Source organism: Lagenorhynchus albirostris, chromosome 2 (assembly GCF_949774975.1).
Source record: "Lagenorhynchus albirostris chromosome 2, mLagAlb1.1, whole genome shotgun sequence".
Classification (NCBI taxonomy): Eukaryota; Metazoa; Chordata; class Mammalia; order Artiodactyla; family Delphinidae; genus Lagenorhynchus; species Lagenorhynchus albirostris.
In genome coordinates, this window is record NC_083096.1 from 168,774,781 (window position 1) to 168,785,932 (window position 11,152).

Sequence of the window (11,152 nt, forward strand, 5' to 3'; positions counted from 1 at the left end):
AGCTTGTGGGTCACTGGGAGGGGCACGCCCATCTGGATGGACTAGGGTGGAGGTGGAGAATCAAGGATAGAGCACTGTAGCCAGGAGGTGGCAGAGAAGGTGGAGCCGCCCACACTGCTCTGGGAACTGCCCAGTCAACCCTGCAGTCTGGGCAGAAGGGCACAGAGTTTAACACATGGATCCCCGGGTTACGTAGGCCTGGATCTACATTCTATTTTTTTTTTAAAGATTTATTTATTTATTTATTACTTGTTTATTTTTGGCTGCATCGGGTCTTAGTTGCAGCACGCGGGATCTTCGTTTAGGCAGGCGGGATCTTTCCTTGCAGTGCGCGGACTCATCGTTGCGGCGCACGGGCTTCTCTCTAGTTGTGACGTGTGGGTTTTCTCTCTCTAGTTGTGGAGCTCACTGGCTCCAGGGCGTGTGGGCTCTGTAGTTGTGGCATGTGGGCTCCAGAGCGCGTGGGCCCTATAGTTTTGCCGCACGCAGTCTCTCTAGTTGAGGCACGCGAGCTCAGTAGTGTGGCGTGCAGGCTTATTTTCCCCACGGCATGTGGGATCTTAGTTCCCTGACCAGGGGTTGAACCCATGTCCCCTGCATTGGAAGGCACCTGCATTAGAAGGCGGATTCTTTACCATTGGACCACTAGGGAAGTCCCTGGATCTAAATTCTGAATCTTCTGTGTGACATGGGCAAGTAACATCTCCTCCTTGAGCCTCAACATTCTTATCTATAGAATGGGAGCAATAAAATTAGAGCAGTGGTTCCTAAAGCGTGGTCCCTCAGGCAGCAGCACCAGCAGCATGTGGGGACTCTTAGGAAATGCAAATTCTTTTTTTTTTTTGGCCACACCTTGTGGCTTGTGGGATCTTAGTTCCCTGACCAGGGATCGAACCTGCGCCCTCGGCAGTGAAAACACAGAGTCCTAACCACTGGACCACCAGGGAATTCCCAGGAAATGCAAATTCTATCAAGCCCTCGTGGTGACTGTGATGCCTGCTGAAGTTTGACAACCACAGGATTAGAAGATTTGCTCCTTAGGCTTGTTGTGACTAGTACAGGAGAGAACACTCACTGGGCGTTTAGGTCAATAACCATGAGCTGCTATTATTATAGGCCTGTTCCTTCTTGGCCTCAGCTGATTGGGCCAGGAGTGTTCTTGCTCCAAGCTGGGCCAATCAGATCCCCTCTCCTGGGAACTGGGAATAGGAGACGTTAGTCTCTGGGTAACTTCCTTGAGGGGTAGGGGATGGCTTGGTGGTCCAGGCTGTTGTTGGGGGTATCCATTTATCTCCACTTGCCTTTAACAGTTAAGAAGGCCAATCTGCAGAGAGAGGCTCAGAGCCGAGAGGTCCCAGCGGGAGACACAGCAGCCCCGGTCGGGAACCCATGTCCACCGAGACTGAGCTGTCCCACCTGCTCCTGGGTCCTGTAGGTCCTCTGGCTTCTCCTGATAAGTCCCTCCTTTTCTGGAAGGTTATTATTTCTAGGAGGTTTCTTGGAAGTCTGGAAACTAAAAGGACGCTGGCATGTTGAGGGTTATGAGTCCGAGTCAAGGTGGGTGCATGAAGGTCAAGGGTCACAGGCCTGAGAAGACCACTTCCCTTCCTTCCCCTGCTCAACTGCTAGCCCAGCCAGGAGATCTGAGTTTCAACCCCATCCACTCTGAGAAGGGGCAAAGGGGAAAAGGCAGGTCTGGACAGTGAAGGAATAGGCAAAATCCCGAGACCCACCTATGGTCACCTCCAGGCTCCCCCCATCATTCTTGGTCCCAGTTCCTGTGATGAAACCTCAACGGTCTCTCCAGAGAGCTGACAAGGTGAACCCTCCTCACAGGGTGGGAAAGAGCAATAACAAAGGTAAAGTGTATGTTTGATTGCAGTGGGCATGGCTGAACACGCAGTGAGAGCCCTGGATTTCTGGCAGATCTGGAAGCTGGGAGGGGAGGCACAAAAGGGGCACAGTTCAGAGTGCTGTCAGGGTAGGGGTCTGACGGAGGAAAGGCGGCAGGGTCAGGGTCTACGGGTCAGGAGTCAGAGGAGGGCAGGTCCTGTAGGAAAGCCAGCCGGCTTGAGGCAGCACTAGAGACGAGCTCTGATGTCTTGGCCGTGGCCGGCTTTGCCTGGGTCCTTGCAGCGACTTGGGGTGCCCTGCACGTGCTCACCACCAGCAAGCAGATCTGCCCTTGGGGTGGAGTGTAGCCCTGTGAAGACAGACCCAACGATAGAGGCTCGGGAATGTGGACTCCTGAGGTCGGATGGGTTCAGGTGAGAGGCTGGGGGACTGCAGAGGGAATTCCAACAGGAGAGGGTGGCAAGGAGTGGTATGTCTATAGATTTAGCAAGAGCTTTGAGGCGAACAGAAGCAGGTCTCAATCCTGGCTGTATACTTGCATCTGTGTGACCCTGGGCAAATCCCTTGCCCTCTCTGAGCCTCAGATTCTTATTTTTTAAATGAGGATAATAGTATGTGCCTCCCAGGGTTTGTGGAGGGGGTTGAATGAGCTAATGCACACAAAACACTAAGTACACAGTAACTTAACTCAGTCGTGGTGTGGTTGTTATTATTATAACAATTCTTACGAGACACAAAGACCAGGCAGACAGTTGGTACTGAAAGGGTTGAGTAGCAGAAAGAAGGCCCAGCCCCTGGTGAAAAGGCTCAATCCAGGTCCCCTTTGAAGAGTCTGAGGTTGGGGGCAGGCCTGAAGCCCAGGAGATAGGGCAGAAGCTGCACCCAATGAACGGAATCCTGAGAAACAGGCTAGCCAAGCAGGAGGCTGGACTGGTGTTATAACCCTATGTGATAGGCTGAAGTGCTTTAAATCCCTTCTACCTCTGGTCAGGATTGGTTGAGAGTCTTGGTGGGTGGGACTAGTAGGAGGGGCTGCAGAGAGCAGGTGCAGGGCTGGGAGGGGTTCAGAGATGAGCAGGGTAAGGGGCTCACAGCTTAGCTGGGGAGACGGGGTGAGCATGAGAGAAATGCTAGATGCAGGCAGTGTGTGCTCAGACTTGAACAATTGAGAAATGGGGTTAGAGGAGGTTGGAGGGGTAAGAGCTATGAGGGCTGGCATGGTCTGCTTTTAGGGAGAGGGTGTGGCTTGAATGAGGTTTTAAAGGATGGTTAGATAGGCAGAGTGGAAGGGGAACAGTGAGAGTAAGGGCATCGAGGCAGGAAAGCATGTGTCTTGCCTAGAAGACAGAAAGGGCCCAGCTGGTCTGGAGTGGAGATATTCTTTGTCCGGGAGAGGAAGGATTGAGACTGGAAGGTCAATCCATAGAGAGCCTTGAATGCCAGCTCGTGGGCAGGGACTATGTCCAGTTGGCAGTGGGGAGCCACTGAAGATTATTGAGCAGGGGAGTGACGTGTGTTCTAACTGGATGGCTGAGCTTGAGCCAGGCTGGGAAGGCATTGGGAGGGAGAGCATGTGGTGAGAATCAACAGAGGAAGGGTCTTGATTCCAAGGTCACTTAAGACTGAAGAAAGGCTCCTTGATCCCTTGGGTGGAGGTGTGTGACGTTACACAGAGAATACCCCTTCAGGGGCCTAGATGCCTTGCCTTGAAAGAGGTCTCAGTGATCAGTGGGCAGACCTGCCCTCCCAGCTCTTCTGTGGGATCGAGGGCAATCCCTTCATCCCTCTGATCCTCAGTTTTCTCATCTGTGAATTGGGCATGATTTAACCGATCTCCAAGGATGAGTGCGAGGATTAATGAGAGAAGGGGGAAAGGGTCTAGCCCAGTGTTTTGAGCATATACGTGCTCAACAGATGGTGTTCCCTCCCCATCTCCCATTGTGCGTCTGGCACAGAACTGGACACAAAGTCTGGCCCTCCAGTCACCACCAACTAGATAGAGCTTCCGCTTTCAGAGCTCATTCATTCATTCATTGTTCAGTCATTCAAGCAGCGTTCAAGCAATATTTCTGAGCACCTACTATGTGCCAGTCGCTGGGACACAGATTTGAATTAGACCACTGTCCCTTGGCCTTGAAAAGTTTATTTACTCATTCATTCAGCAATATCCGTGGAGCCCTACTGTGTGTTTTGGCCAGGTGGGGGCTGGTGTTGGGGGTAAAGAGAGCGTGGCTGGCAGGGGAGGGGGTGAATTGGACCCACAGGTCACACCTCTGCATCTGGGAAGAGCAGGAACCCGGTGAAAATGCTGTTGGCCCCATCGATGCCTACCAGGGCATTCTTGTCGGTGGCCTGCAGGAAGACGGTCTCCCCCAGCCCCAGCTTGAGCACGACGCTGCCCATGGTGACCTGGAAGGTGTTGTAGACATAGTCGCAGAAGGTGAGCACCTTCTGTGTCTCCTCCCGGCCCCGCATGAGGTTTACGCACAGGTTCCCTCGAGAGCTGGCATGGTAGGTGAAGTAGTAGAGGCCAGGCACCCTGCACGTGAACTTGCCGTTTCGATACTCGTAGTTGTTGTTGGTGTTGGTGATCACGTGGTCGAAGCGGATGACCTGGTCCCGCCTCAGGGGGCTGTTGATGGTGCGTGTGGCTGAGAAGGCGATTTTCTGCGTGGCCTTGTAGTCTCCTGAGTCGCCCTTGGGACCATGGGCTCCGGGAGGCCCTGGGGCACCTTTGGGGCCAACGGGGCCCTTGGGGCCGACTTTTCCTGGAATCCCAGGAAACCCTGGGTCCCCCTTCTCTCCAAGCTCACCGTGGTCTCCAGCTAGCCCCGGCAGCCCTGGAAGGCAGAGACAAGAGATATGAGGGGGGCCAGAGATCGCTGAGAACCCGAAAGGAGCTGGGCTGGGAGGCAGGGAGCCTGGCTGCGTAACCTCAGACAGGTTCCCGCTTTTCTCTGGGCCTCAGCTCCCCATCTGTGAACAAGAGGACGGGATGTCGGGGAGGGCCCCCGAGTCTCCTTCCAGCCCAGCTTTCTGAGTCTGAGACGTGCTTGACAGTAATGTGGACTGATGCCCGTGGGTTGGGGAGCGGCGTCTCCCTCAGGAAGGTGCTGGACCTGCCCTCCTCGCCAGCTCATACAGGCTTAAGCCTGGAGCAGGGATCAGGAATTCTGGGCACATGTGCTATCCCTCTCCACCCCCTCCCTGATGGCCCATATCCCTCATCAATCACACATTCTTTCTTGCTGAAGCTGGAAGTGAGTATTAGAATCCTTCTCACTCCACCACTCCAAACAGCTACTCCTCCTTGGTTTGGCAGAACACAAGATAAAACCTTTTCCAGTAGAGTGGCAGAGTATAGTGGCTGTGAACATGGGCTCAGGGGACAGGCAGATGTGTTTCTCATGTCACATCTGTCATTATTAGTTGGGTCACCTTGACTGAGTCACATTCTCCAAGGCTCAGCTTCCTCATCTGTAAAATGGGGATATTTTGTGGAATTGTGAGATTATGTGAAGAGAGCGGAAGGCTATGTTTAAATGAACACATGAACTACATCTTACAGGAGGGTTTTATGGCAGGAAGTCTCATTTGAACCCTGTGACAACTCTGACAAAGAATCATTATCCACATTTTACAGGTGAGGAAATAGCAATTCAGAGAGGCGAAGCCACCTACCCTGGAGGTAACAACCCAGGACTGTGTGACTGCAGTGGATTTAGTGGTAAGAGAGCCACGGTTTGGCCTCAGCCTCAACATTTACTGGGTTCCCTTGAGCAAGTCAGTAGCCTTTCGGACATCAGTCTTCCCATCTGTAAAATGGGAATCAGAATTCCTTCCTTGCAAAGTTGTTGTGGAGGGCTCAGCAAGCTGATGGATTTGCAAGTGTTTTGCACTCCCTAAGGTGGGCAACTGGGACTTGGGAGGTAGGAGATGGGGCCTTGGTCAGTGACACTAGTCTGTTCCCAAAGTCCACAGTACCTTTCTCTCCCTTTATCCCTGGAGTCCCTGGTTTGCCGTCGGAGCCCGGTGCCCCGGGGATGCCCGGGATGCCAGGGATGGCTGGGTGCCCAATGCAGCCACTCTGGGCCCGGGAGACGTGGAGCAGACTCAGGAGCACCAGCGGCAGCAGCACTGGGACGCTGCCCCACGGGGTCTTCATCATGGTCCTGCTCAGCTGCTTCCTGTGTGTGTGGCGGCGGGGGACAAGAAGATGCGGTAGGTTACGGCCACGGTTTGTTCATTCATTCCTTCACTTGTTCCTGTGTTCACTGAGTGCCTTATCCCCCGGACCCTGTTCTGGGCGCTGGAGATTTGCTCATGAACAAGACAGATGTGGTCCCTGCCCTCATGGAGCTGACAGTCTGGGAGACGATAAACAGGTCAACATAGAAGTCAATAGAACTAGTTATAGGCCGTGGTGAGTGCCCTGGCTGAAATGAAAGGCTCCCTGGAGGGCTGGTTTGTGAGGGAAGTCCTCCCACCAGGAAAGTCTATAGACATTCCCACCAGGAAAGGTTTTTGTTTTTTTTTTGTGTGTGGTATGCGGGCCTCTCACTGTTGCGGCCTCTCCCGTTGCGGAGCACAGGCTCCGGACGCGCAGGCTCAGCGGCCATGGCTCACGGGCCTAGCCGCTCCACGGCACGTGGGATCCTCCCGGACCGGGGCACGAACCCGTGTCCCCTGCATCGGCAGGCGGACTCTCAACCACTGTGCCACCAGGGAAGCCCGAACCAAGAAAGTTTTTTTATACAAGGGAGGCATCTCTGAGACGTGATGTTTAGGCCGAGACCTGAAGGTTCAGACAGAGCTGGGGCAAGAATGTTCCAGGAGGAAAGGACAGGGAGGGCAAAGGGCCAGAGGCAGCACAGAGTCAGAAATGTTGAGGACCAGCAGGGAGGCCAGTGTAGCCAGAGGGGAGTCAGGGGTCAGAGGACCGGACGTCAGGGTCTTGATAGCTGTGGTTTGGGATTTTATTCCAAGTGTTCTCAGTCATTAGAACTTCTGAATTCGGGCTGCCTATGCTGCTTCCACAGCGGGCCACGTTACATCCTCAGAGCAGCCCTGCATGAAAGAACCAATTTTTCTACACCGAAGAGGAGACTGAGGTTCAGGGAGGCCAAGTCACTTGCTCAGGGTAACACAGGAAGGACTGCAGCCAGGACTCAAACCCAGGCCTGTGTGGCATGGAAGCCAGTGTCCCTGCCAGTGCACCAGGCCACCTCTTCTGGCAGAATATTCTCAGGTCCCTCCAAAGGCTGTGGGCCCCGGTGAGAGGACGATGCTTGCCCCTTCCTAATCTGGGGAACGAGGAAGAAGCCCTGGGCTGTCTTGAGCTGGTCAGCATGGCCAGTGCCCATGGCATCGATTCTCAGGACAGAAGGGACCTTTAAATTCATCTAGTCCAACTCTTAGCTTCTTCTTTTTTTCTTTTTTAAATCGAGGTGACATTCACATAGCACAAGCGTAACCATTTTAAAGTGAACATTTCAGTGACCTTTAGCACATTCACAATGCTGTACAACCGCCACTTCTCTCTAGTTCCAAACTATTTCCATCACTTCAATAACACCCCAATAATATTCTGTACTCATTAAGTAGTTACCCCCAAATCCCACTCCCCCCTCAGCCCCTGACAACCGCCAATCAGCTTTATGACTCTACGGATTTACCTGTTCGGGATATTTCGTGTAAGTGGAATTACATACACTGTGTGAACTTCTGTGTCTGGCTTATTTCATTGCATAATGTTTCTGAGGTTCGTCTACATTGTAGCATGGATCAGTAATTCATTCCTCCTTATGGCTTAATAATATTCCATTGTATGGACATATCACAATTTGTTTATCGATTCATTATTATTATTATTTTTTGCGGTACGCGGGCCTCTCACTGTTGTGGCCTCTCCTGTTGCGGAGCACAGGCTCCGGACGCGCAGGCTCAGCGGCCATGGCTCACGGGCCCAGCCGCTCCGCGGCATGTGGGATCTTCCCAGACCGGGGCACGAACCCGCATCCCCTGCATTGGCAGGCGGACTCTCAATCACTGCGCCACCAGGGAAGCCCTATCCATTCATCACTGATGGGCATTTGGGAAGTTTCCACGTTTTGCCGACTGTGACTAGTGCTAATGTGAACATTCATGTACAAGGATTTGTTTGAAACTTGTTTTCAGTTCTTGAGTATATACTCAGGAGTGGAATTACTGGGTCTTATGGTAATTCTGTGTTTAACTTCTTGAGGGAGCCTCAGCCTACTGTTAAGTCTCCTCAATAACATCTCTGCCAAGGCCCCTTCCGTCCATGACTTGTACCATCTCAGTGATGGGAAGCTCATTACCTTCTGAGGCAGCCCATTCCACCTCTGCCCAGATGCAAATTCTCTCCATTTTCCAGGCCCAGGTCAAAGCATTTTTCCTCCAGGAAGCCTTCCCTCATAACCCCTCAGCCCACCAAGTCTGAGCAGTTTCCTGCTCTTAAAATAGAAGAGCATAGGGGTCCCTGCTTATCTCCCAAGATAACCGTGGGGAGCCAGGTGAGGCCATGGCTGGGGAAGAGCCATAGGGTTTTGGGCTCTAGCTCAGACCCGTAGCTGGGGTTGTCTGATCCTCACAGCACTCCAGGGAAGTGGGTTGTGATTATTTTCCCACCTTGCCGATGAGGAAACTGAGATGCAAACATTAGAAAACAGCCCTCCCCAGATCACGCAGTGAGCTGGCTGATGGTGGGGCTGTGGCCAGACCCCTGCCCCCTCTGCCTCGTGAGGCCTGTGCCAGGCCAGAAAAACCTGCTGATGTGGGGCTCGTGTGCCCAGAAAGTCAGCCTCAGCCCCCTTGGTCTCCCAATCAGTTCATGGCTCAGACCAGGAGCTGAATTAGACCAGGGGCTGTACTGGGTAACAAGGAAAGGGGGGCTGCAAATGTGGGTGCGACCAGGGCCATGAGTGACCGGCTTAGGCTCTGTCACGCTCCCAAGAGAGAGTGGCTCTGGGGACGATCCTGCTTATCTGGCTGGAGGTTTTGCACAACGACAATTTGACACCCTGAATAATCAATGCGTTGGGCACTTAGCAGGTGCCAGGCTCTGTGCCAAACACTTCACGGGCCACATTCTCTCATTTAATTTGGTCCTTACAGCAGCCCCCTGGGAAAGCACCCCTGCTTTCTCATTTCACAGACGAAGAAACTGGGCAGTGGAGGGGGCGGGAACCTCGATCAGGGTCATGCAGCCCCGCTGTGGCTGAGATTCAAACCCGCTCCCCATTCAAACCCATCCAAACACCACGGGGTGTTACATTAAGAGGCTTCCCTACCTGGTGGTTAAAACATGGGCTTTGGAGCCAGACAGCCTGACAGAAGGAGCTGCAGCCTGGGTTGTACTTAGAGCAGTGCTGGTTGTGGGCCGGTTCTTGGTGATGGCTTTTATCATTACTATTATTGTTGCTGTTGTTTGGCAGCAAACATTCACCAAAGGTGAGAGGCCTGGAGTGTCATAAGGAAAGGGACACTGCCAGGGTCCAAACCAGGCCTGTGCCCCTTCTTAGCTATGGGCCTTAGGCCAGTTGCTTCTCTCCGACCACAGCTTCCCCTTCTGTAAAAGGGAGATAATAGTAATCTCTACCTCACAGCGTTGGCGGCAGGACAGATGCGTTAGGGCTCACGACAGCCCGACATGTTGGAAGTGCTTAGTGAATATTAGCTAGTTTTTTTATTATCACTATCATCTGAGAGTCCCCAGGTTTCAGGACACAACGGAGGATGCTTGGAAAAGTAAAAAAGAATCTGGTCCCTTTGGGAGATTGGGCTCAGGGAGAGGAGGTCTCTCAGGTGCAGGCAGTGCAGGGGTGGGGAGCCCTGGCCACCTGCCGGGGGGTGGGGGGTTGAGGGGAGCAGGGTCCTGACCCATGATGAGACTTGGGCTTTTTCGGGGGAGCCGGAGGTGGGGGGGGGTAGTGGGGAGATCTGGGTTCTGGCCCATTTCAGGGGCCAGCGAGTCTCAGACTTGGGCGAGGACTCAAAGCTCATCCGGTGACAACCCCCTGCCTTTACCGCCCGTCACCGCCGTCAGCCTGGCTCCTCACACGTTCCCCATATCAGCCGCCCTTCCATCTCCTTCCAGCCCCAAGAGCCCCTTTCCCCCTGACTTGGAGTCAGGCCAACTTGACCTTGAACTCTCGCTCTGCTGCTGCCTCGCTGCAGGACTTCAGGCAAGTGCCTTAACCTCTCTCTGAGCCTTTGGCAAAGTTAATTTCAACCCGACAGAGCTGCCAGAGGATTACACGCGAGGGAACCTAGAAGGAGCCAGGTCCCTAGTGCAGTGCCCGACCCCACACCCTCCTTCACAAGCCTTACTGAGCGGTATCAGTACTGACTAACAACTCATCACAACTCCGCCTGCAAGTCAAATCATTTCCTTGAAAGAGTCAAGCTGAGCTTTCTCATCTGACTGTGAGGAAATAAGAGAAGGCGGGTGCTGGAGAAATGCTGGGCTGAGCAGAGGGGAACCTGCGTTCTAATTGCATCCCTGCCTCTGACATATCTTGCACCAGGTAGTGTGCTAAGCGCTGGCTGAGCTGGTATATCCTTTAGGGCTCACAGCAGCCCTGAAAGGTTCTGATATCCCCGGAGAGGGTCCAGGCTGAGAGGGGTCATGTGGCTTGGCCCAGATCACCAGCACCTGAGAGGCAGAAGCAGGGCTCAGCTCCAGTCTTGGTGACCCCAAAGCCTTTATCCTGGTGCCTCCCCATTACCTGGGACCCCAGGTAGCAGCCGACTCCCAAGCTGACCCCCAGAGAGTTGGACTCCCGAGGTCTGAGATTGGGCCCAGGAATCCTCACTGTCAGATGCTCCAGGTGGCTCTGAGGCAGGGGATGCAGGGCCTATACTTGGGGAATCACCACCCTCTGCCATATTGGTCCTGCCCGCCAGTCCCCCCAGGTGCCAAGCCCCATCCTCACCTGGGAACCTGGCGTCCTCTGATGCCGCTGGGCTGGGCAGCAGTGGGACAGGCAGCTGGGAGCCTCCTGTTCTCAGTCCAAAGCGGAAGTTCCATTCTCCAGCGAGAACAAGGGCCTTCCCCTGACGGTCCCCTCCCAGGGGCCCAGCAGGCCGGCCCCCTCCCTGTCACCCCGCTCTCACCCTGTTCTGCTGTCCTCAGGCAGTTTCAGGTCCCGTTTCCGCAATCTGGAGGGATTTACTGTAAGTAGAATGGGTGGGTGGCCAGTTTGGTTTTGCCAGCTCAGCAGCTGTGGGGGAACCGGGCTATTCCGGGAGGATGTCCACAACCGGGGGCTTGCCT

The 11,152-nt window shown here is 53.9% G+C and overlaps 1 protein-coding gene across 1 annotated transcript; it reads right to left on the bottom strand.

Moving 5' to 3' along the window:
- Positions 1 to 3,979: 3,979 nt before the first annotated feature.
- On the bottom strand, positions 3,980 to 10,921 carry C1QB (complement C1q B chain). The gene is made up of 3 exons (XM_060142770.1): positions 10,812 to 10,921; positions 5,839 to 6,041; positions 3,980 to 4,694 (listed from the first exon to the last, which is right to left on the bottom strand). The coding sequence occupies exons 1-3, from the start codon at positions 10,904 to 10,906 to the stop codon at positions 4,120 to 4,122; spliced, it is 873 nt and encodes a 290-aa protein (XP_059998753.1). The 5' UTR covers positions 10,907 to 10,921; the 3' UTR covers positions 3,980 to 4,119.
- Between the last annotated feature and the right edge of the window lie 231 nt (positions 10,922 to 11,152).

Bases quoted from the DNA above. Each gene is read 5' to 3' on its own strand.
- C1QB (XM_060142770.1), bottom strand. From the start codon at position 10,906: ATGGAACTTCCGCTTTGGACTGAGAACAGGAGGCTCCCAGCTGCCTGT. The intron at 6,042-10,811 runs GTGAGGATGGGG...CCACACACACAG, and splicing joins AGAGGACGCCAGGTTCCCAG to GAAGCAGCTGAGCAGGACCA. The intron at 4,695-5,838 runs GTACTGTGGACT...TCTGCCTTCCAG, and splicing joins AGGGATAAAGGGAGAGAAAG to GGCTGCCGGGGCTAGCTGGA.